The sequence below is a fragment of the Thunnus maccoyii genome, chromosome 19 (genome assembly GCF_910596095.1).
Source record: "Thunnus maccoyii chromosome 19, fThuMac1.1, whole genome shotgun sequence".
NCBI classification, from domain to species: domain Eukaryota; kingdom Metazoa; phylum Chordata; class Actinopteri; order Scombriformes; family Scombridae; genus Thunnus; species Thunnus maccoyii.
In genome coordinates, this window is record NC_056551.1 from 14,214,341 (window position 1) to 14,239,723 (window position 25,383).

At 39.2% G+C, this 25,383-nt stretch overlaps 2 protein-coding genes and 3 long non-coding RNA genes across 9 annotated transcripts in view; 3 read left to right on the forward strand and 2 right to left on the reverse strand.

Annotated features, from left to right (window-relative positions):
- LOC121885212 (glycerol-3-phosphate acyltransferase 4-like) lies at window positions 1-7,807 on the reverse strand. Its single transcript, XM_042394438.1, has 12 exons — window positions 7,627-7,807; window positions 5,219-5,288; window positions 4,807-5,104; window positions 4,630-4,704; window positions 4,278-4,367; window positions 4,026-4,119; window positions 3,759-3,874; window positions 2,193-2,248; window positions 2,015-2,100; window positions 1,793-1,921; window positions 1,584-1,663; window positions 1-1,299 (listed from the first exon to the last, which is right to left on the reverse strand). The coding sequence occupies exons 1-12, from the start codon at window positions 7,792-7,794 to the stop codon at window positions 1,113-1,115; spliced, it is 1,449 nt and encodes a 482-aa protein (XP_042250372.1). The 5' UTR covers window positions 7,795-7,807; the 3' UTR covers window positions 1-1,112.
- Window positions 2,735-5,080, forward strand: LOC121885213. The gene is made up of 5 exons (XR_006092500.1): window positions 2,735-2,820; window positions 3,807-3,943; window positions 4,290-4,354; window positions 4,774-4,860; window positions 4,990-5,080. It is a non-coding gene; the product is annotated as an uncharacterized LOC121885213 (long non-coding RNA).
- On the forward strand, window positions 5,075-17,213 carry LOC121885214. Of its 2 annotated transcripts, none has more exons than XR_006092501.1 (2): window positions 5,075-5,163; window positions 15,755-17,213. It is a non-coding gene; the product is annotated as an uncharacterized LOC121885214 (long non-coding RNA). The 2 variants fall into 2 exon arrangements; XR_006092502.1 differs by having other exon boundaries at window positions 5,098-5,163; window positions 13,193-17,213.
- LOC121885215 lies at window positions 7,904-10,376 on the forward strand. Its single transcript, XR_006092503.1, has 2 exons — window positions 7,904-7,986; window positions 9,985-10,376. It is a non-coding gene; the product is annotated as an uncharacterized LOC121885215 (long non-coding RNA).
- Window positions 15,803-25,383, reverse strand: part of cabp1b (calcium binding protein 1b) — a 14,444-nt gene continuing 4,863 nt past the window's right edge. The window contains exons 1-8 of one of the 4 annotated variants that reach the window (XM_042394437.1): window positions 22,423-22,697; window positions 19,558-19,725; window positions 18,513-18,543; window positions 18,271-18,414; window positions 17,843-17,952; window positions 17,404-17,478; window positions 17,176-17,248; window positions 15,803-15,889 (exon numbers count right to left, since the gene is read on the reverse strand). In XM_042394437.1, the coding sequence (XP_042250371.1) occupies window positions 15,864-15,889; window positions 17,176-17,248; window positions 17,404-17,478; window positions 17,843-17,952; window positions 18,271-18,414; window positions 18,513-18,543; window positions 19,558-19,725; window positions 22,423-22,473 (678 nt within the window). In that variant the 5' untranslated portion in view covers window positions 22,474-22,697 and the 3' untranslated portion in view covers window positions 15,803-15,863. Of the gene's footprint in view, window positions 15,890-17,175; window positions 17,249-17,403; window positions 17,479-17,842; window positions 17,953-18,270; window positions 18,415-18,512; window positions 18,544-19,557; window positions 20,126-21,295; window positions 21,341-22,422; window positions 22,698-25,383 lie in introns of those variants that run through there. The other 3 variants (XM_042394436.1, XM_042394435.1, XM_042394434.1) reach the window with 3 other exon arrangements.

The window sequence follows — 25,383 nt, forward strand, 5'->3', positions numbered from 1 at the left end:
ATCTGTGACAGCCGATAGGGTTCATAGGCTTGGATTCAGTTTCACATGCTGCTCCAGTTTGAATCTTAATCAGCCTGCCGTGCCAGTGTCTGCACGCGTTTCATCCCACCTGCAGTTCAGGTGGATTGAAGGCTCTAAAATACCATGAATGTGTTTGTTTGGTTGTCTGTGTTGGCGCATTAATGGACTGGCGACCTTTCCAGAGTTGATTCCCTGCTTTTTCCTGAATCCATGCTGGCATAGGCCCTAACAATCCCTGTAAGCCTCAAGAGGAGTAAGGAGAATGAATGCATCTTATAATGCTGTCTAAATCAGTCTGTTTGATTTGTCTGTTTGCTGTTGAGTAAAATGTCCCAACACAACAAATACAGGATAGATATTGTCTAAACACTGACTCCAACTGTTTGAGAAAGGTAACTTACTTTGTATCACCCTGAACCCTTCAAAGAAAGACTTTCCACATAATCTGAGACGAACCAATTGAAAACCTTCATTATCATGGTATACATTATGTGTCATGGCTGAAAATGTTTAACCTTATTTTACTCTGTTTCCTGGTGCCATTCAAAGTTTAAAGGTGAAGACACATATAGAGCCTTGAGCCAATTAGTAAAGTGACATACTAAGTGTGGGCCCTGCCAAAGTGTCTGTCTCACTGTGATGTAACTACTGTAGTACGAGGCACTTAAAATAGCCACTGTTTAGCGTTCTCAGTTGTATTTTAAGAGATGTTCCATAACACATGATTTTATAAAACAGCCATTTCGGTCAACAGGCATTTTCATATGAGAATGTTTTAATCAGATATGCGTCAAACTCATGGGGCGATATGAGGTTTTGGTTCTTTTACTGCTCTGTTTGACCCTCTGGTGAATGTAACCATTCTCCCAATTTCACAACATACAAAGATAATTAAATACAGATATGAACTGACAAAAACTGAAATATCAAAACATAACAGAAAATGTTCTTTGGCTTGGAGCCTGGTAAAAAAAAATACAGCAGCAATAATAATGAATTTAAGTTCCTACTGTATGTGTGGAACTTCACAGAGTCACTAATAAATGCCATTATATAAGATATTAAGTGTTTGCTTATAAATTGTCATACATTCACTGTGTCCTCATTTCATTTCTTGAATCTTGGCTGCTTTTGTCCTCCTCTGGATTTTCATCCTCTAAAACTTTGTTGTCACTTTGGTCCTCCTGGTCCTGATCACCTACAAGGACTTTGCTGTAAAGTTTCTGCTGCTCTTCCTTGAAAGCGTCTTTTACCTTTGCTCGTTTCAGCCCTCCGTCCCTGAGAGCACACAAAAGAAAAGAGTATCACACACAGACTGAACACAGTGCTATTAGTTACCTCCTCCACAAACGCTGAAGGGAAGAACCAAGATTGCCCCCTCAAATTAGCTCTATAATACGTGTAATACTGCACAATTTCCATTGGAGCTAAAGTTAATAACGTTATAGTTTGTGAATCAGCAGCTGCAGTTTATGCCAGTGGCAACCTCTCTTTCTAATAACCATAGACACATATAATTTTACTGATGTATATCATAACAATTAAATACAACAATGACTCACCAAATGAGATCCACTAATCCTCCTTGTGCAGCAATGGCTGCTTTCACTCGATTGGCAAACTGCACTGCATCCTCCCCTTCCTACAAGAAGACAATAAAAAAGAACAGACCAATAAAATATGGGAAATGTTCTCCAACATAACCAGATATTTAGCCAGTAGGTTACACCAAACTATATACTGGGACACAAAATATTTTGTAGGGTTTCACCTCTCTGTTCATAGGTGGCAGATACCAAACGCTGCATACGATTGCCCAGCTGCTCATCATCCTCAGCAGATAGTTCACCATACCAAACTTACTGCTGTTCCAGAAAGCATCCCCAAAGCGAGGATCATACTGCAAGATTGCAAGATAGAAATAAGATCATATCATGCACAGGTAAGAGCAAAATGAGAAAAAAAGGAGGAAAAAGACAAAAAAAGCTCCTACCTTAATGGCAACTGGATAGACGGTGCAGCCGATTTCGAAGCTGCCTTTTTTGAACATCATCACTGATGTGTTGTTGATGCAAGTTCCTGTAGATGACACAGAGTGACGCTCTTAGCAACACTAAACACCAAACTTTACAAGCTCTACATGTTTTAAAGCATTATATCATCATACACACCCTCAGGGAAGATAAGAATAGGCTGTTTGGTTTTGTCAGCAACATGATCGCCAAGCCTGAAAGCATAATTGATAAAAAAATTAAAAAAAAAAAAAAAAGATTTTTTCCATTCTAGAGTTAAAGTCCATTACGGTTGCTGCTAAAACCTAAAGTGAACTGTTGTTATTATTGCAACAACCAAATACAAATCATTATACACTTTCACTCATACTCTACAGTGCATGCCAAGTTGAAATATCAATACAGTGCTAATAAATTACATGGAATATGGTATACTGCCTTATTAAAATCCCTTTAAACACAAGGCCACCAAGGTTGATACCAGTTTACAAACAAGTTTTTATGTTAGACATATGTTCTCTGTCAAGTTCATTGTTTCATAGTGTAATGGGTTGGAAATGCCACATGTTTTTTTATGTAAACAGACACCCCCTAATTTTTTGTTAATTATTTGAACTAATCTAACTGTGTTTATGGAGTTTTGACATCAGGTCAATACTAACTCTAATGCCACTGTGGATACCTGAAGGAGGTCACTCACCTGCTCTGCTCATGCGCAGCTCAATATTAAATGAGCATCGGCTAGAGCAAGACGCTAACTTTGGCTCTCTCCCTTACTAATTCACAGGTATGTTAAAACTTTCTTTTCTATGATTAGCTCTGTTTACTAGCTAATGTAAATGTATTGCAAATCGTTCTGTGAAGTTGTGACCTGGTTTAGAAATGTATTTGGAACGTATTTTTGTTGCCGCCATTGAGAACAGTTACCTCCGTGAATTTCGGTTTTCTACTATTTTGTCAGTGAAAGTTACAGACCTTTGCATGAGATAATATATAAAAATGTGTTTAAAAGATTGTTTCTGAGTATAAGCCAGTCAGTCGCGAGTTAATGGTAAATAGACATGCTATATTCAGACCAGTTTCACTTCCGGTCGCTCGTTAACAGGGCAGAGTCGCGCCATTTTGTTAAGAGGTTAAGTGCAAGTGCAGGTGAGTGTTATGCTAATGTTGCTGAAAGGTTCTGTGTAGGTTATATCAGTGTAGGATGAGTGTAACTGTGGTGTATGTGTTAAAATAGGAGTGATTGTAGTAATGTCAGTAAAGTAAATGTGTAGAAATTACAAGCAGAATTTAGAGGTTTTTGAGGCACTTTTTGCTTGCTTTCGTTTCTCTGTGACTGGTGTATTATTTGTTGGGAGGCTTTTGCCACCATGTAGACAAATTTAGTTGTTTGTGTGCAAAATACTGTATACTATGTACGTATTGTATGGTACAATTCATTATGTGATAGGTAAAATATGTCACAACAAAATATGTCAATCACAGCTAACCTTTATATTGGCTATATTTTTTTCATTTAACAGGAGTGAATGGCAGGACCTCTTTCTGATATGATACATTGAAATAATCCCTTTACTGTATGTACCAGAAATGTCCTCTGTGAAGCTCACTGGTTACCATCAGTACATAAACATGCTTGAAGGTCACTGGTTGCTCAGCAGTGGCACTGACCATAATATAACAGGAGCTTGGAGAGATACCAACACTGAGATGATGCAGTGTTACCTTTTGGCCACTAGGTGTCTGTCTTTCACTTCTGATCTTTGAAACCAGATATGAGGAGAGGATTTGACCATGGCTCTTTGGACCATTCCCATCAACCCTCCATGAATTTGGCCAACCTGAGAGACAAGTTCAACTCAAGTTCAGTAGGAAAACAACACCTCTGCAGACTGCAATAGAAAAAGCAAGTAAAGCAATTTTTCCTAATCATTCATTCTTATGAAAATGGAACACACACACTCACAGAAACATAGACAGAGATAAACAAACCATAGAGTAGCACCCATCATTGGCCAAGATGATGATGTCAATGGGCGTTGTATGATTTGCCACACAGATACCGCCATTTTTTGGTTTGTTCTCACTGCAATTGAAAAAACTGTTTGTTTCAGACACAGACACACAACTTTCTGACAGGCTATCAGACATTTACAAAAAGCTGTAAACTTTTACACTTTTAACACTTTTAATTTCCGTCTCTTAGGAGGCTGATTTTGTTGACGAATATTAAATATTATGTACCTGTTATGATAGGTGATGATTGCTGTGAGAGCTCTAACACAGATGCGGTAACACATCAGATGAATCTTCTCACTCAGGTAGGACCTTAACCTGAAGACAAACAGCATGATGCCACAAAAATTACTCCAGGTCTCTAACGGCTGACACATAATCCAAGATCTATCAAACAACCATTTCATTTTTTAAAGCAGCAAAACAATCTGTCAGAAAAAATATTATAAACCTGATTGGCTAAAATATGAGTAGTGCAGTCTACACGTAATTAAATCAAGTCAAGTCATCCTTCTGCCCTTGTTATAGACTTAAATTCACATACATGCTTGAACTGTTATAGGAATTGGGGGAAACTTACTCTCTATTTGGTAAAAATCCCACCAAAGTAGTCAATACTAGGAGCAGACTAATGCCAGTGGCTGCCAAAGTAACCCTGAAAAAAGGAGAACATATCATAAGACTGAAACAGTAGTTCACCCTTTTACTGCTTTTGTACGATTAGATGAATCTTACAGATGCTGAGCACAGCTCTGACCTCAGAGGCAGCAGGACGCCATAGCGAATGAGGATTCCCAGACCCCACAGGACAGTGAGTCTCAGACTTATATGACGGAAGTTGTAGTTGCTTCGAGTCAATAAGTTCCAGCTCTCCAGCTCCTGGGCTGAAAAGCGCTTGGTCACCTCATCATCCACTATGCTCTCCACGCCTCTTCGGCAGAAATAGAAGATATCAGCCATCTCAAACTCCGGCTCAGAGCGCAGACAGTTGGCAGAACCCCGAAGCTCCTGGATCTCCTGCTGCAAAGATGATGCAGGATCTTTGGCTATGATACCTACAGGGGGGAGCACGGAGAAGAAAGACATTTGAGTTAATGGTGAAAATGATCAACATGTAAGTATTCATCACTGAGACATATTAACAGTTAAATTATACAGTAATCATTTACCATTGCTATATGGTTTATAGAGATGCTGATTCTTTTCTTTTGCTCCCATCTCCATTCGTAAGGTTGCCCACTAATTTAGGAGAAAAAAACATTACAATGAATTAAGCAGCAGCAATTTTCTTTGTAAGAGTAGGAACTAAAGCCTTAATTTGATATACTACAGCTGACTAGCAGCTATGGAGTTGGATAAGCAGTAATTAAGCACTACAGTCCTTCAAAATGCATTAATGGTAAGAGATTCCAAGAGAATATGGCCACAGCACACTGTGAAACGATCAAAGTGATGAAATTAAGCAGCAAGATCCCTGGAGACCACAGCTCTGCAGTAGAGAAGGTTGAAAGAACATGTGTTTTCCTCAGAAGCTTGCAGCTGAGAAAACAATGCACAGAAATTGCAGAAACAAACTCTTTTCTGGTCCAATTTCTGCTTTGAACCCTACCCTTTGTCTGACTTTCTTGAGCATAAATCACAACTTTAGGTCACAAGAGTGATAAATTAGGCCTCTTTGCCACCATAAACTGGAGAAAGATCATTTTGAGAAGCATCAACTGGTATGTTCTCCGCAGAAAACACCAATGTGTGTTTCAGAGGGGCCCATGGAAATCCAGCTACTACTAACTGTACACAATACACACATGCTCCTAGACCAGCAAGTACTCCCAAAACTACTGCATGAAACTAAGATGACTCTACCATGGGCTTGACAGCTTTGCAAGATGCTGAGTCTGATTCATACAGAGGTCACTGAACCAGTCCCCAGTGGACAGTAGCAGCCTGTTCCCACCTAATTCCTAAAGGAGGTACCTACAGTTAAATTAACATGGTATAACCATGTGGATGGGACACGCGAAGTAGCAGTGTGACATACTGTATGTCAGTAGAAAGTGGCCATGATGCTGCCTTATCACAGAATTTAACCACACCTGAAGGCAGTGGAACAGCAGCACCATATTGGCTTGCTATAACATCCACAATCCAGTGGGAAAATCTGGACTTTCAAAGTTTCTGTGTTGAAACCAATTTATAGCTGGTCTGCTTTATACTGGACTCACATTCAATGTACAGTCTCACAGCCCTGACTGGACAAAGCAGAGAGAAAATCCACAAAGGATCTTTGGAAGATATGTCAAATTTGACCGAAAGGCCACCATTTATACCTTTACACAGGAACCTTCACAATGCAAGTTCATGATGGATCAAGAGATCCTGCAGCTCCTCCCAACTTCCTAACAGAAGCCAAGAGAAATACAGTCTTCTTGACCAGACAATTGATCAGCTCCAGCAGCTCAAACAGGGCCTTCTCCAGAGCCTTGAAAACCAACTCCAAACTGCGGGGTGGGACAATTGACTTACAATAGCTGTGTACAACTGTCGAAGAACTCTTAAGAAATTGGGAAAGCATTTTGCAAACATCCTGAAACAACAGGTATCTCCTTATTAGTTAAGCTTTAATCATAACCACCATTATCCTGAGTATAGAAGGCAGTTTTTGATGTTTTTTTGTTTAGAGTTTTGAATCTAAAAACTCCAACCACCTATGCCAGTAGATGGACTTCATCCCATGAGTCTGAGCTCTCGGGAGAGTCTACATCACCTCAGATGGTAGTCCCATGGCTAAGACCTTGTTCCTCCCAAGGGCTGTCCCAAAGCCTGTGTCTCTGAGGAAAGGGATGCAGCAATATGTCCTGTGCTTCTAATAGTCCCTCTGAGCTCGGAGTTCCCTGAGGTCCCATCCAGCAACGGTAGGATTTCTGAGAACCAGGGCATGTGTGGTCAACCTCTTCTATCCACACAGGATAAATGGATGCGGAGAGAATAGTGGGAATATGTACAGAACACAAGGCCATTAATGGTGCCTGCTCCAAGAAGATGGGATGGGAGCCAAAGTCCTGCAACCATAGTACAGTGTAGCTCGATTTTCCATCCCTGGCCTATGACTGCCTTAAGTGACAGAAACCTATGAGTAATGTTGTAGAGGCAAAGGAGCCTAGTTAAATCAAACCAGCATGTTTTGGGAAGAAATACTCTCTCAGAGGACTTTAGGGTCCCCACTGTGTCAGGGGAGGCATGTGTTACTACCACTGATGTGATGCATTGTGGGGCCCCAGCACTAATGTTCGCCCTGCTCTCCATCTGGCAGACAGTGAATATTTTAACACTGTCATGGTGCATAATCTCTGTTTATCACTGTTCAGTATTGTCAACATTTATTCTAAATTTAACTTATTTTTATGAGCAATTTTATTAGCTATTTTGAGGTAAGGTCTAGGCTCCAAAAAGTTGTATAATGAATAATCAGAACAAACTTCAGTTCACCAAACTCCTGGTACAATAACATATGAATTTATAAGACTTTTCTTTTGTACCCTCCAAATAATATTGTGCATTATATAGACGCCAAGCTCACCTCAAAGATCCTGAGAAGCGTCATCATGTAGAGTCTGCGGATCCCAAAAGAGACACCAAGTACAGCTGGCACAATTATGAAGACAAACAGAAGAGTCAGCCACACGGTGATGGAGATGCCAAGACACCTGCATAGCAGGTTGTCAACGGGGAACGTAAACCAAGTCATGCTAACTGCAGAAGATACACAGAGAGCAGTGTAACTGCACACCCTCAGTGCTGAAACCCTCAGATTTAGGTCAAGTCTTCTGGTCCGTTTGAAGCATCAGTGTCTGAAGCCGTCGCTGAAATGTACATCAAGGGGAACTCATTGTCTGTGTCTGACAAAGACAGCAGAAAATATCATGATCAGTCATAAAAGGTACAAACTTTATAATCCAAGTGTTTCCTTTCAGGAAACCTGTCTTACATTGTGATGGACTTTAAATAACCTTCTGAGCAACATCACATTTTTGCACATTTTCCACATATTATTATTATTGGTATAGTGACATAAGCATTACTGATATATTCTGGTATCCTGGGCTGGCCTGAGAGGTAGTTACGCTAAAATTCTTCCCCATATCAAGTGTTCAGAATGACATGATTTCCTCTATACATTCACTGACTTTTTCTTGACAGCATGCAAAACACTTATTCTAGCTTTACAACAATGATGCAATGACTGCAGCTCACAATTGTAAATTGACAGTTATTGCCTTATTGTTGAAAAAGTAGAACAACTGTCACTAAGTCGAATGCATTGAGAAAATGATGAAGACTTCATTCGTGAGATATCCACAGCTTCCCACGATACAGTAGTAGTATAATAGTTAGTTGCATCTTGTATAGATGTGTAGTTAGTAATATGAAATATTGTAAATATTAGGGCTGTAGTCAACCAAAGAAAATTTTGGTCGACAAAAATCGTACATAATCTTCAACTAATTGATTAGTTGCGCGCGATATAACGGGATAGAGTACACAGTAAATTCGGCAGCCACACATTTCTCTTTTCTGTATTTCTCTGTTTTGTGTCTTCAGGTTAGGCTAACCCATTGTTGCTAACTTTGGAGCTAACCCCCTTTACTTTTCCAGCATTTGGGGAAACAACAGACGTGACTTTTTAGCGTTTATTAACTGACACACTGTAGTCTGTACTGTACATTTACTGCCAGACTGACAACTTACTACTAACCTTTTCCTCTGCTCCGCTTGCATCCACTGTCACTCCTCTGCCCCTCGCTCTTTCCCACTCGCTACGCAAATATATTCCTTAACGGAGCCACGCTACCAGTAGTTTCCCAGGCAACAGCAGAGGTTGACTCACGTACTGGGACAGCGCTGCACAGAGACTCCCAAACGCTGTCGATTTCCAATCAAATATTAAAAAATTTTTTTTTTTGGCCTGGCGGGGGTTCTCGTTGTTATCATTATGGAGAAACACAGATTCAGTAAACGTTCAGTACGGTCAATAAACGTTGAGTACAGTTAGACCCAGCAGTGTCCATTAGGTTTGGCGAGTTCAAAGTTGTGAAAACAAGAGGGGTGTTTTAAATACACCCCTGTTTTCACAGGTAATTTGTTAGTCTGTCCCTCCCACCGCAGGAAATAATGGATTACTCCTGGAAAGCTGTTGATGTAGGACTTTTCTCCTTATGAAAATAACACGGAGATTATTCGACCAATGAGAATTTAGTTGGACGAGAGCATATCGACCAACTAATTGACCAGCAGACTACAGCCCTAGTAAATATATTAAATCTGAGTTTAAGGGGTGTACCTGTGAGCAAGATTTGTGACATCACAACAATTTTGGAGCCAATCATGATCCGGTATTCGATTTACACAGGTGTTTTATGGAAACTTGAAGTCTTGAGTGCATACACTGAGAATGGACTTTAAGGTGAAGTAGGTGACATCTACTGTTCAGCAGTTAAACTTTTGAAATAAAAAATAATTGCATATTCATAGATTCTGGAGTTTGTAATGACGGAGAGTGAGTAAGTAATTTTAAGGATTTTTAGGTAATTGGTAATTTAGGTAATTATATATATATAAGATTTTTTCTGTGTGTGTGTGGGAAAACCTTACTCAACACAAATTATAATTCAAAGTAAAGTATTTTATGTACCTACATCTTAAAACATGTCAGGGGGGATCTTTAAGAATTCAACTGTCCCTACTGGTATTAACCATGAACTAAAGGTGCAATGCCAGCAAAAACTATTTTAAAACTATATTGTTAATTGAGCTGGGTAATGCAATTGAAGTGACACAGAAATGTTCAGTAATGGTAAACTGTTAACATTAGACATAATGTGTGTAACTAATCATGACTAGTTAGTTTATTATTTACATGCCATTTGTGTTTTTATAGGTTTGGTTCATAACATGCTAGCATGGGAACTCTATGATGAGTTACAAACAGGTCTTACCGTCCTCCAGATTTAGTCCTGTGCCGGGAGAGGATTGAGATGACATGCGATCAAGTTGTTCTCCATCTGGACGGTTAAGTCTGAAGTACAGGGATTTCTGACACTGTGCTGGCTTTCAGCAGCATGCTAAAGCTGCTAACAGGGCTGTGTAGAGTCCTCATGGCAACAGGTGGCCAATGAGGGCTGCTGTCAGTGCATTGTGGGCTGGCCATGGACAGTAAATCAGATTACAGTGTAGAGGTGGTCCAAGCAGAAAGGAGGCTATATAAGGTGAAGTCCATCTGTTCAAGCCTTGTCCAAACTGAATAAACTGACGATAACACTGGAAAAAATACAACATGTGGAAATTTTATTATGAGGAATTAGGCTATATAGTATCAATCAATCAATATCAATACATTAGCCCAGCAACATCAAAAAAAACTCAAGCACAAGGAGGTTGATCAAAGAAAATGAACACAATGGTTTTAGTGCCCTTTTTTCATGTACAGGGTGAACAATGATAAGGATAATTTTGTGTACAGTAAATGGTCTGAATTCAGATTTTATGTATATATTATGTAAATTTGTAGTCAACAACTTAACTAAGTTAGGGTAGCCTATATGTATCAGACTGACTGATACATATAGGCTGATTGACTGAAAAAACATCTTTAAATAACCTACATTTTACAATAATGTACCTATTTGATTCTATTACATAACATCTGTTATGAGCTATTGTTATACCAATAATAGGCCTATGAAAACACACTTACTCAAAATACTTAGAAAACTAGCCCTTAAATAAAAGGAACAAAGACAACTAATCGATATATATTGATAGGCAGAGAAAATACATTTGGAATTAAAGGGGACCTATTGTGCACATTTCCAGCTTTATTTTTTATTTTGGGACTCCACTAGTAGCTTTGCATGATTCACAGTTCAAAAACCTACTTATTTATCTTACACTGGCCCTTTATGCAGCCCCTCAGTTCCGCCTCTGTCTCTAACAGGCAGTTTTAGCTCCTGTCTCTATAAGGCCCCCCTTCTGATGAGCCCACTCTGTTCTGATTGGCCAGCTTTCCAGATTCCTGGGGCAGCACGTATCAGAGTCGTGTTAAGTTGCCACTGATGCAAATCCAACATTTCCTGCTTTACTGCGTCAAATTAAAAGCTTTTAAATGAGTAAATAATGGGAGGCTTTTATTTTGAAGAATTAAACATAATCCACACCAAATTAGCAGAGCTTAGTAAGCAATGCTAAAACCAATCAACACAACAGTATATGGAGATATTTGGAGCTCTTTGTTCAGTAGATCAATTAGAAATAATTCAGTGAGGAATAATACAAGAAGAGACAGCCACAGTGATGATGATGTCTGATCAAGAGCTGCAGACAACCAGTACACCTCAGACGAGTAAACAACTTATTTTACTTTGCTGTGTTGTGTAATGGAAAAACACTGACAGCATGCCATCTCGATCCGAGTCATAGCTTGGCGTGACTACTCCCAAAACAACGGAGAAACAGCATAACGTTAGTGGAGCGGAGCAGTGAACCTGAGCGCTGTGCGTGGGGCAGATGACCATATGAAGAAATCCATCATGAGCCGACGTCGGCTCGGGCTGAAAGTAGAAAAAAATGTTGGAAACTAAGCGTTCAGAGCAGTCTGAAGCCGGTGCTTTTTGTTCACAGGGATTACTTTTACATATGTATACCTCATTATTTGACACTCTGGCCATGTTTAATATGAACATCTGACATTGTAACATTATATATATGACTGAAAATAAGGAAAAGCATAATAGGTCCCCTTCAAAAGAAATCAAAACGGCCCAGTTTGATTGTATGTATGATGGGAGGCTGTGCTAAAGCAGATATATTCACTTCATGCTGGGGATTAGGACTTTTATATTTCTATAGTTCATTTATTTAAATCTGGACTTTGATGATTTGACTGCCTTGCATGACTCTTAATCCTTTTTTTAAAAAAAAAAAACTTTACCCGTCACTGTGTACATTGCTTTTATGATATTAACTTTATCCTGTATGATACATGCTTTATTCTCTCTGAAACAGGCATTTTGCTTTTATGAGAAGATAAAGATGGCCTGCTGCGCTGTTTCAGTTAAAAGCCAAGTTGGCTCTAACTGTGAAATATTAGTCAGTTGAGACTGGTCTGTCAGTGAGCTATTTACACAGATTTTTGTAAATGTCAGAATTGTATTAGTCCCCATCTTTATTTGTTGGCATAAGTCTCATTTTACATTTCAAGAAATTATTCATTTTTAAAAAGCTCACTGAAATGTTGGATGCTGCTGCTGCTTTTGGCTTTTGAAATATAACATCTCAGACATGATTTTGTCTACAGACTTTGCTGGATTTGAGGGGCTTAACTTTCTCCATCAGTCCAAATATTGTCTTAGTAGTGTTCATTATTTTAATCTCCTGTAGCAGAGGCATCAGTGTTTTACAGTTTCTTACTGTGCCTGCCAAATTCCAAGTAATTTCCAACCAACTAATTTGTTTAATCTCTTATTTTAATCTACTTCATTCAAAAAGCTCCTTAACTGTGTTCTTACCTCTCAGCCTGTCTCAGTGGTGCTGTAACATGAATTTCCCCGCAGATCAATTGTCTTACCTTTATTGCTTAGTCAATTGATAGAAAAATAATCAGCAACAGTTCTTAAAATTGATTAATTGTTAGTCATTTCTCAAGCAGCACATTTTAATTTTCTCTGGTTCCAGCTTCTCAAATGTGACAATTTTCTGCTTTTCCTCATCTTACATTTTAGAAAACTTAATTTAATTCTTTGGGTTTTCAACTGTTGGTTGAACAAAACAAGATATTTGATGCCATTACCATGAACTTTTTAATTTTCACAGTTTTTTGACTTTTTATAGACCTACAATTAATCAAGAAAATAATCAACCAGTTAATCAATAATGAAAATGTAAGTTCTTTGTTGTCACTCCAAAGTCTTTGTTCTGCTGAAGGCTGAATGTTTGAGGGGAACTTGTTGCAATTTCTATAGTTCTATTGTATTCAGTTTTAATTCTGTATATGTACATTTGCGTGTTAAACTACAATGTGTATGAAAAAGCATTGTAATTAATTTTTCTGTGGATTCATTTATGAAATTATTTTTCTCTACATTTTTTAGGAAGATACCCAACATGTCAAGAAATTAATGGACACCTGCCATCCAATCAGAACTGAGAATTCTCTGTGGCATAACCAACCAATCCACACCTTAAACAAAACTAAATCTTAACCCCAAAATTTTTGTCCCCAAATTGGAACCTAGTCCCCATACTGTGACTGTACAAACACATTCGTGCCACCCCAAAATGTTTGGCTTTCTATTTTTTTTGAGAAACCTAATTGACATAATGCATTCCCTGTAGCTACTAACCCTAACCTTAACCATCACAACAACAGTAAATGCACTAACCCTAATGCCAAGCACACACTACATGACTCTCAAAGTTGTTAGATTCACACTACACAACTCTTGGTCTTGTAATCATGAATCTTGAAGTTGTGGTTTGCACACTACGTGACTGATTGGCGACAGGGGGTCACACATTACAGGATCTTTCCCCGACGAGGCTTTCTGGTCTACAAACTATGTTTTGTCATGAAAACACACACAAGAAGTGACACGTGAAATGTTTCCCCTTATCTGCGCTCTCATTGGCTGTAGCTCGTAGCCACCGTCATTGCCATTCACAACACTTTTCACACTACAGGATTTGGACTCCAGATCCAGATATTTAGCCTGCTTAATATCTTTCAGGCACCTGAGATGCATCAGCAAGTCTCTCAGATCGCGTCTTTGAACAATTCACACATAGTGATCAAGCGCTGATTTGCAAGTGCTGAACAAACAATGATTTGACTCTGATCAGGGGCTTTTGTCAGCAATCCAAAAACTGTCGGCGAGCGTAAAATCAGGGCTACAGTCGTGTAGTATGAACTCGGCATAACTCTACCTCAATTTAATTCTAACTTAACACAGAGTCATGTTTACATTCCTTCGGGGGACATTACAATGACTTACATCAATTTCCTTGAGACATACCCTAACCCTTACCCCAACCCTAGACCAGTACTAAAATGTATTGATTTACATTATGAGGACTTGCTTTTTGTCCCCAAAAGGCAGGCAAGTCCCCACTATGTGACCGTGTAAACTTATGTCCCCACAACATGAAAAATACAAGTACTCTCACACACATAGACAATTTACAGACACTGCATCTGTGTTCAAGTTCCATAAAAACCTTTTATTTTTATTCTGCTACAAATTGAATTGTTTTCTAGCATGCATAGTTTCACACAGTAAAGACAAGTAAAATCACAAAGTAAGAATTTCCCTTAGAAGAATATCTCATCTTTATAGCATGCATATACCCCCCATGTCCATTTCTGAACAGTCAACCAATAATTTAGCTGCCCCAGGAACCAAAGGACATTTAAAGCAGCCATTTTGAAAATGTAATCCAATAGATCATATTTCTAAAAAATACTACTCTGAATGAGACTCAAATAATAATTTCTGTAAACTTTCTTTGGCTTTTTTCATAAAGAAGCTAATACTGCTCCCTTACATATATGTATAATGAAGAAGGTAAAGAAGGTAAATTGAAATTACAGATTATGCTATAGGGGCAGTTTGTGGATGAGGTTGATTGTTCAATTCCTTTTGAGGTATTAAAGTTAAAAACGTAAATGTTATAACAAAGTGAAATTTTTCACTTCAGGACTGTTCTGTAGACACAATAGACTCACAGAAACCCAATAAATAAGTACATTTATCAAAGCTCTTCTCATAAAAATTAAAGCATTAACATAATCGCTCTTTCATCTGAAGTTTGAACGCTCATCCACCACTGTGAGTCACAGTGTAGATGATCCAACAAACAAACCAGAACATGTTTTATGCATTCTGAGTATCCATGCAGAGTAATATTCAGAATTGGTAAAACATATTTAAAAAGGCCTGTCACAGTAGTCGAGATTAGCAACTCGCTGTACGTGGAGAGAACATCCTTCAAGAATTTTTGCAGTCTTATGCACACTGAAAATTACACATATATCACAGTAAGATAGGCATAACGTTATTAAAGTCAGAAGAACTGTATCATTGCTACATTACACATAATTACAAAACAAAAATTGACTTTCCTTAACCAGAGTTTGACAATGGTCTTAAGGGACAAAATAAATCCATAGTGTGTAGAGAAACAACAGTATGCACAAAACACAAACACACAGCTTTGACAGGATCACATGAAATATTTCCATATTGCCATATTGTATTTGTGCTTAAGATGTCTTCAGCATAAGAAAGTAATGTGCTGTATTTGTAGGGTGCTGCTGGCATACTGCTGTAGTTGGAACATGTCTCTTTAACTGCTGCAGTTATCAGCAACGATGGCATAGAGTTTGAGCCAAATCGCTCAAACGTCACATTACCCCTTTACCCTTGAGTTGACAACCACATCAGCATTATAAATGTCATTACTAAAGGAAAATGTGCTTTTTTTTAAAATATGCTTTGTAAAAGTCAGAAATGCAGCTGTTTGTTTTGTTTATGCTCTAGGAAACAGCAGCATGTAATCAACAGTGTTGCTCCTGGCTGTATTCATCAGCCTTTGAGCTTCAGCGTGGCAGTTTCAGGGCAGGGTTGATATGTTTTTGTTTTCTTGTTCACTGACAGTTCAGAAGTTCAAGACCCATCAGTAGCCTGTGCTGGTTTCTCTCATCTTCCCCCCATGCCAACAGAGAATCCATGTTGTATTTTAACATGTCGGCTCTCCCTTAGGAACTCATCGGGACATCATTCGCACAAATTCTGTGAATTGAAGAAAAGGACAAATGTCGGACATAACTTAAAAGTCAGCTACTTAAAAAATCTACAGTAAGATTTATTATATGATGCAGTGCAAGTGAAAACAATTGTATGTCATGCTATTTTCTTCTGCATGCTATTTCTGTTTCTGCTTTGGAGATGTTGGTAGGTGGGTGTTACATGTTAGTCAGTAAGCTAAAGAGGTGCTGGACAGTGGATTTTGTTACTTTTGGACAGAGCCAGGCTAGCTGTTTATCCCTGTTTCCAGTCTTTATGCTAAGCTAAGCTAACTGGCTGCTGTGTGTATAGCTTTTTATTTACTGCACAGATATGACAGTGATGTCAATCTCCTCAGTTAACACTCTGTGCATGAGCAAATAAGCAAACTATTTCCCAACTATTCCTTTAAGTTCCAATTCATGTATTTCTATTAATTTTTCTATAGAGGTTAATGTGAACTGGGCTTTAGCTCTGTCTGACCATCTCACTCAATAAAGAAAATATTCCTTACTTTTATCCAAATGGGTCATAATCAGTTTGGCTAACAAAAACATATTATTAAAATATTTTGTATGGATGTCTCAAATGTGTTAGCCTGATAGCAGTTTGTTAAAATCAGTTATTGCAAGCTTGTATGTTACACTGTCATGTTTAAATCAACTGTCAAGAGTTCAGTAATTCAGTGTATCATTGTAATTACTGACATATGTTATTTTCTCTCTTTTCTCTCTCTTAATGGCATTTTACACACTAATGCTGCCTAAAACTTACCCCTGAATATACCGAACCTCTCTGTTAAATGTTAATGTAAATGTTAATTGGACATTAGCATCAATGGATTGGATATAAAATGCAGGGAAAATATTAAAATTTAGTTATTAGAATTAAATATACTAGTTGCACTACTGAGAAAAGCACATCCTGATATTTTCATCCTTGACAGCCTATATGCATCTTTTTCTCTGGGGGTAATCTATGAGGTGACATAATCCCTTGGTATGGAGATAATCTGACAGACAGACCTACTGCCTTCATCCCCTCACCTCACTATCAGCGTGGTATTGGGATATCAGTCAGAGACATGCTGGGATTTTTGCTTATACTTGAAATGTGCTTGAGTGTGTGTTTGTGTTTAAAAAAAGAGACAGGATGAGAGAAAGTGAGAGCAATGAAAGGTATTGTGTAAGCATGTTTGATTTCCAGGCTCAGGCTGCAGTTAAATATAGTATGCTATATGAATTGCAACGTATGATGTCCTATACTGCAGAGTTGTTGTTTTTTTTTTTTACCTTCAAAGTCTACGTGGCCATCTCCGTTGAGGTCGATGTCTCGTAGGATGTCCTCTAGATCTCTGTGGCCAACCTGAAAAAGTCAGATTGTGGGGAATCAAGGTGTGAAAGTCCGTGTCACAAACTCAGGCAAGATACTCAGTAGATTAGACAGACAAGATTCAAACAGACACCGTGATTGATGGAGAGCTACAGAGAAGAGGACAGACTCTCCCAGCAGCTCCGTACCTGTTGTCCTAAAAGTTTTTTCATTGCTTCTCTAAGTTCTGCTGTGCTGATCTGGCCATCGCCATTTGTGTCAAACTGAAAATGAGAGAAGAAGAGACAAATGAGTAAAACAATTGAATTATAACTTGCAATTACCAAAACTTTCTTTTCCATTTTACTTACATATGTCCCTGAGCTTGTACCAACCACTGTCAGCATCACTACATTACCAGAATATCAGTGGAGCAGCATGTTTCCAATTCCGATAATAACATCTGAAGACATTATTTCTATACTAAAACTCTAAGATGGACCCCACACATATTACTGACTCAATCGGATAAATTCATCAATTCTACCTTAATGTTTCAACTTCATGTCAACCCAACTGGACATGATTTAAAATCATTTTGACCATAATACTGTTTTTATCATTTTCTTGAGCTTCTCCTTTCCTTACCTCCTTGAATGCATCCCTCAGCTCCTTTACACCAATCATGTCTGCAGTTTCAGCCAGAAGTTTGGGCCCCATGAGTTCAACAAAGTCCTCAAAGTCAACATGTCCTCCCACTGTTGTACAGAGGACAAGAAGAAGCTGGGTTATCTGAAGTTTACACTTAAAAACAAACATAAAGACTAACAAGGTCTTATGCCTTTTGTTGCACATTTTCTAATAACCACTGGTGCTGAATTCCCACCACTGTTTTTATAGTGGATCTTACAAGAGTGTTGACCTCAAATTTACTGTTGCAGTGATTATATGAACATTTGATTCTGTTTGTCAGAGTAAAGAAATTAGAATGAAAATAGATAAAAAAAAAACAGAAGTAATTATTTATAGATGTGCTTGCTAAAAGATATACACTCACATACACTCATTTTACTTACAATTCATGTTGATCTGCTGGCTCAGTTCTATTAACTCCATCTCTGTTGGCATGTAGCCCATAGTTCTCATGCAGTTTCCCAGGTCTTTGCAGCCGATAAACCCATCTTTGTCTTTGTCAAACTCCTTGAATGCCTCACGCAACTCTGAGAGAAGATGGGGTATGAATGTACAAATTACTCCGTGAACATTACTGGAGAATTATTGTGTGAAAAAAAAAGGTTTTATGTTGCATAACACATACCATCCATTTCCTCTGGCCTCAACTCTCTGTCCTGTGAATCACAACGCAAAGTTAGAGTCCAAACACTGCTGATATTTTAAAAATCATGCCAATACGCAGCACTCCTCACACAGCATGACACTGTGAACAATAAATAGGTAACTACAGGTTAGTGCCACAGAGTGCCAGGAGAGCAGGTTTTCCTTCCAGCCAGAGAGGGAAGAGCTTATCAGTGGGATCACCTGCTGAAGTGTTTGGATGGGAGGAAAACATGCAGACTCTTGGCACTCTGGGACAAACTGCTAAAAAAAACTTAATTAAAATAACAGAATAAATATAAAAATATAAGCTCACGTATTTGTTTCAGTATAGAGGAACCTAAATGATTTACTGTATCTGTAGCAGAGATGTGTGTGTAAAATTAATTTCTCTTTATAGGTACAGAGCTTGTCATTTCCGACGAATGTGAAAATGCATTGACAATAGAAAAATAGAAGATTGAACTTATCAAGAATACAGTAGTTCCTTCATGTGCAAGCCCATAATTGTAATGACTCAAATCTGAACCTCTGCATCCATTAAGAACAACCATCTGAGAGCTCATCATCAGAACAATCAGTAAAACAAACGGTCTTCTACACTGAGGATTTCATTACTGTTTTCATTCATAACAAAACCTTGACTCATGTTGTCACTGCTGGAAATAGATGAAGGGGAATAATGGCCATGTGAGAAGTAGTTCTGCCATCTCCATAACGCCTGCCTTAATAATCCTCTGCCTTGCTCCAAATGTCCACCATGTTTTTGAGTAATGCACCCTCATGCATAAGTACACACACACACACACCATCCAAGCATTTAGCATTCTAACTATCAAGAAGATTCGATACTAAACAAGATTTAACGTTGTATTCTCATAATACCATCTTCTCAGTTCCACCACGCGTCTTTACATGCTGTAAGTGCTGACGTTACATTCATCACTCGTTTCCGTTATTGTGCTTGTGCTGTATTGTGTAATAATCTCTTTGCATGCATGCACATGATATTTTCTGGACTTACGTACAGCCTGCCGGCTCTCAGCGAAGCCCTTGCGTAGAAAGATGCATGCAGGCCCCAGCACGTTGTGCATGTTGGCTCCGTTCTGGGCCAGGGCCACTAGCGGCTCAAGATAGGCCCCCCCAGAGCCCCCCTCCTCACAGGACTGCACTGCTTTGTAGTTCTTCTTTTGGTCCTGAAGCAGCATCCGGGGCAGGGGGGCCAGACATGGGAGCAGGGGCAAAAACAGGGGTAGAGACTGTGACTCAGTTTGTGGCAGCATAGAGTCAACAAGGAGCCAACATGGAGGTGGGAGTGTGGAGGGTTTCAAAAGCAGGATCAGAGGTGACAGACACATGTCTGTCAGTCATAGAGAGGTGTGGAGTCGGGTCAGTCATGATGGAGGAAAGCACCTTAGTCAGAGGGAAGGGGGGGTAATATCTCTTGACAAGAGCAACTGATGCCATCCATGAATCTGTTCCAAGGGTCACCACCCTTCACAACAGAACACTAGAAATTTTTTATGTGCAACAGATAATGCCAATTGCGGAGGTTACTGCTTAGCAATAATGCATTGCCCCTTTTCATATCACAAACCATCTGACAGCGTCACATAAACTCTCTTTAAGTTTTTTACTCTGTTATTGTCTTTAACCACCATCCTTTCCGTTGGTTATAATAACATTGTACCCACCACAGTAATTGCTAAGATCATACTTACTGTAGTTGGGCACACAGTTTTCTTTGCTACTAGAAATTATTACCAACATTACGACTGTTTCTTGCCCCATCAGACTTTGTTGTAGTAATGTCTTCATATTCCCAGATCTCAGCACTGACTTTAGTGAGTATAATTATATCATAACTAATAGCAATGATGGGCAGAACTAAGAAACACAAATTGTAATAAACTGGAATAACCCTTTAATACAGCATTATGACAGCATCCTAACTAACAATACTAATAATAAATGTGTTAGTAGTAGTAGTAGTATACAGTGTCCGGTGGTATGAAGCTGTCAAAAAGATTGATGAGAGCATTTATAATCAACCACAAAACTCATGCTGGGATAGTTACTTGCATCTTTCCAATGGTGACACATTTTTTATGCACATTTGACAATAACTGTGCTGTCCAGAAGATCAGGCTAAAGTTCATCCAGCCATTTATTTATAATTACCAATTAGCCAGTCAACCAGAGGGCAAAAGTCGTTCTCACAGCAGTCATCCCAATTACAGAGGTTAATTAAAAAGTGAATACTGCCTGCCTGGACAAAAAAAGCTTCCTCTAAACAAAGTCAAATATGGTCCAAGCATTGTGCTGACTAATATTTGAATTAGAGAGAGCTACTGTAAGGCTAAACACAGACAAAGACTTTTAGAAAATGGACTCTGTCTTCATACTCTTCACCAACTCTTATTGTCAATAAAACATGACTACATTGGTCATTTACCACAATGTAATCCAATTCAGCAGAGGAAAATCTGGCTAAAAGCGAGTGGAGTGGACTCACTGTCATAATGAATTACCAAGGGACCATTTTTACTGCTGCTTTAAATCTCTCCGACATGAGCTAGTACCCATCTTCATATGCTTATTACAGTAAACATAAGACATCAACATGCATACATAATGAAAAATTAATATGTAAACATATACTACATGCAAATACACACTGTAATATATGCTCTACAAATGACCTTCACACTCCATCTGTTACCATGCCAGTCCTAATGCCAGTTCGTGCATTCCTACAGTTCTCACCACAGGAACGGATGCCCACTGGGTAATCTGACCAAGTGATGCATGGAGCAGGGCTGTCTACGGGTATATCGTGCCAGAAAAGTACTATAAAGTCACGCGCTAGCAGTTATATAACCAAAAAAAAAGAAGAAAGAAAAAATCTGAAACAGTGTCAGAGAAAAGCTGAAGTCAAGCAAGAACTTCTCCAGCACTCCAACTCATTTTTTGCACAGATGGCATCAACAGTTGCTTGTCATATTGTGCTTCCTCAAGGATGTACAGCTGCTGATGTGAAGGAAAATCTATTTGCGGGACTGTATGCCTGCTACGCTGAGAGTCTATTCAAGCACGCGCTGATACGATGAGGACAACAGATGTAAGAGATACGTTGTAAGAGCGACGGTTATCATCTTGAGCTTTTGCATAAAACGGTTCTGAATGTTCGTTGTTCCTCAACTGTGCACTTATGTTGACTAGTGATACAATTGAGCTAATAGACTTAGTTGAAACAGCACACCTGTTTGCAATATTTCCACTGACTGATCTCATCCTGCAGGTGCATTCAACAGGGTAGCATCGTCTGCTGGCTTTGTAATCACGTTGTAATCTGACTGACTCTAAAGTTTGGTGATATGATCCAAATTCACCGATTTCACCTCAGCCCAGCGGTCAAGCACAAGCAGCACTGACCGACTCCTCTGACCTGTCTGAGATGCTAAAATGGGTTTCTAGGGAAAGCAGTCATGCACTGCTGCACATAGAGGGAACTTACATCTGAGGATGTCATATTAGTACTGCCAGTTTAGTGCAATCCATATAATACATGCAGAATGAGTTTTAAAGGAAGTCAACAAAGCCCGACATCAATAGTCAAGATTATAAACTCCCATGTTCGCGAACATTGACTGAAACTACAGCATGAGACACAATGCTTATCTTGAAATATTTTTTCTACTATCCTGACGTGTTCTCGGGCTCCAGAAACAAAGAACACACAAGACAGCCTGGCAGTGAATACCCAGTCATAGTACACAAGGGTCAGTCAGCACAGGTCCAGTCAAATAGCCTTCGGTTAGGTCGGGGACACACCAGGAGACAAACATGCAGGGGATTCAAGGAGACCACAACCAAGTGAAAAACCTCAGAGCAAACCTTACCTTCTTGGTGAAAATTTTAAGCGACTTTACAGAGTTGCCCATTGCAAAAAAAAAAAAAAAAAAAAATCCTTCTTGTCTTATGTTTTCTCTCTAACTGTGTCTGTGTTAGTGTGCCTTTGTGGAGGTGCACGTGTATGCATGTGTGTTTGCATATGTTCCCGGGCATGCATGGGAATAGGGGTGATTAGAAAGGGAGAGAGGGTTCAGTGGGTCATTGACTAATACAAGAGGACATTTGGGAGAAAAGCAGAGAGAGGAGCAGAGATATCATAGGAGAGGAGAGGAGAGGAGAGGAGGGAGAGGACGAAGGAGTGTGCATGGACCCAGAGGCAAGGACACCGGGAGGTACGAGGGGAGGGACGCTGAGACAAAGGAGGAAATATGTAAACAAGAACAAAGGACAGATCAGAACAACACAAAGATAAGTGAGGGAGAGGAAGCATGCGTGTGATCAGAGCGAGATGCAAGCGCCAGGAGTAGAAAAAGCAAGATTGCTTATTCATTCTATCCTCTCTCCTACAGTGTCTTTCCTCCCTCCCTCCCTCCCCTTTACCCTCTCTCTCTCCCTCGCTTCCTCTCTCTCTCTCTGTCCGTCTGTCTGTCTTTTGCTCTTTTTTCCCTCACTCTCTCCCCCTCACTCCACAGTTTTAAACCATCTATGCGAATGTGACAGAAGAAGCTCGTTCGGACAAGCACATTACCTTCCCCTGAGCAAGACGCTGGAGACATTAATCCAAACACGCACACACACACGTGCACACACACACACACATACACATACACACACACTCACACACACTTGATTAAGCACACACGGATGTGGGGCTGTGGAGCTAAAAATATAACACACGCTCTCTCTCTCTCCCCCTACTCTCCCGCATCTCTCCCAACTCTACCCCCAGCATCCATCCATCCCTTTCTCTCTCTCTCTCTCTCTCTCTCTCTCTCTCTCTCTCTCTCTCTCTGTCTCTCTCTCTCTCTCTCTCTTTCTCTCTCTCTCTCTCACACACACACACACAGATGTAGAGGCATCACAAAGTCATGTTAAGCTTGAAGGGCTTGGATTCAGATCAAAGCTAAAAATGTGCAAGAAATGACACATGGATTCTGTACTGGCGAGGATGCAAACCAACATGTGCAAATTCAAAAACACACAGACGGGCACATAAATGCCCTCTATCATCCACACACACACACATTTATTGTCAAGCATGATGAAAGTGAAAGTGAGGGTTTCTAAACATCAAACATCTCTAAAACTAGTGGTAAAAAGTAAAACTATACATTTGCTACAAGTACTTCAGTAGAATTTCAAGATACCTAAACTTTTTGGGGTATTTCCATCTTATGCTACTTTATACTTCTACTGCATCTTAGTTTTTTTTGTTTTTTGTTTTTTTACAGATATTTGCCAATTAAGATTTTACATAGAAGAAAAATATGATTAGCTCATAAAACATGGTGCATATACTCATATAGAGGTTAAAATATTCTCCACCTCCAGCAGCTGCAACATTAAAATTTTACATCCATGTTAATGCATCAGTAACAATAATCAATCAATATAATACATACTGTATATGGTTGCATCACAAGTAAGAAACTACTCTGCATAATGAGAACTTTTGATACATTTTGCTGTTAATACTTCTGTACATGAATGTATGACTTTTACTTGTATTTTACACTGTAGTATTGCTACTTTTACTAAAATAAAGGATCTAAAAGTACTTTTTCCACCACTGTCTAAAACTACAAGCCACATCACGCTGTATAAGTCCTCGTTTCATGTTTCTACCAGCAGCATTCTCTACTGAGGTAACTTAATGACGGCTGTTGCAACAGTAAGGAACATCCATGTTTCCCTCTCTCATGTTCGACCTTGTCTATTCTCTGCTATTTTAATAAACACATTCACGCCAAAGTCTTTTCGGAACTCGTTCCCATTCAATTTCTCTGCGGCTCCTCTGTGCTGTGCTGCGGATGATTCATCCAGCCTCTCACCGGAGGCTCATTGTGAACTTCAGAACACATCAGACGTCAGACACAGGGGCCGTCAGCTCTCATAATGTCAGATTGGAGTGTGCACGAGCATGAGATCCATCTCTCTCCTCTCTCGGGCTGCATCCTTCACTTTCACCCTCACCCTCCCTCTCTGTCTCTCTCTCACACACACACAGACACGCACATTTTACTTTACGCATTTACATAACTACTTACACACTCACATTTCACCAACATCTCAGGTGAAATTTACACTGAATATTACGTGATTATCAAATACGAAACATCATATTTCACAGACTCATGAGGTGAAGCCACTAGGATGATTTGTAATAATAACAATTGTTTTGCAACATACTCACTGTACATGCAACGCAAAGTAATCTATATGCACACGCTAGACAGGACGCTAATTCGTAGAGGAAATATCAATAATTGCTTTTGCTATTTAATGAAGATTTTGAGGTCAAATGTAATCCTGTTTCATCCACTGCCATCAAGTGTGTTGAATGAGCTGGGAGATGTAGGAGGGGGAAGGAAGGGATTGATGTAATAACAACCTCTCATGCATTCGTCATCAACCCCCCTTTTTTTTTTAATGAAAATGAGAATTGCTCTTGCACTATTATTAGTCAAGATTTTGTGTGCTTATTTTTATTTGCAAAGTGGAATGAAATGTAATCATTTCATGGTCAAATGAGTCGTTTCTCTAAAGCTCACATCACAGTGCATCCTGATGCACAAGACAAAGGGATAAATAAAGTGACCGTGAGATTTTTTTCTGCGTGCGTACGTTTCTGTTGTCATCAGTCTAATCTGAAACCTTTGAGGCCAGTGAAAAAACATACAATGCATATTTGCGTCATCTTCTTCTGCTCAAGCTGAGACGTCACAGTTTTATCCTACCGCTCATTCATTCACTCAAATCAGACTTAAATTTTCATGCAG

Coding starts and splice junctions, on each gene's coding strand:
- LOC121885212 (XM_042394438.1), bottom strand. CDS start 7,794: ATGACTTGGTTTACGTTCCCCGTTGACAACCTGCTATGCAGGTGTCTT. Junction 2,249..3,758: donor AGACACCTAGTGGCCAAAAG/GTAACACTGCAT, acceptor TTATGCTTTCAG/GCTTGGCGATCATGTTGCTG. Junction 1,922..2,014: donor TCTATCCAGTTGCCATTAAG/GTAGGAGCTTTT, acceptor GCAATCTTGCAG/TATGATCCTCGCTTTGGGGA.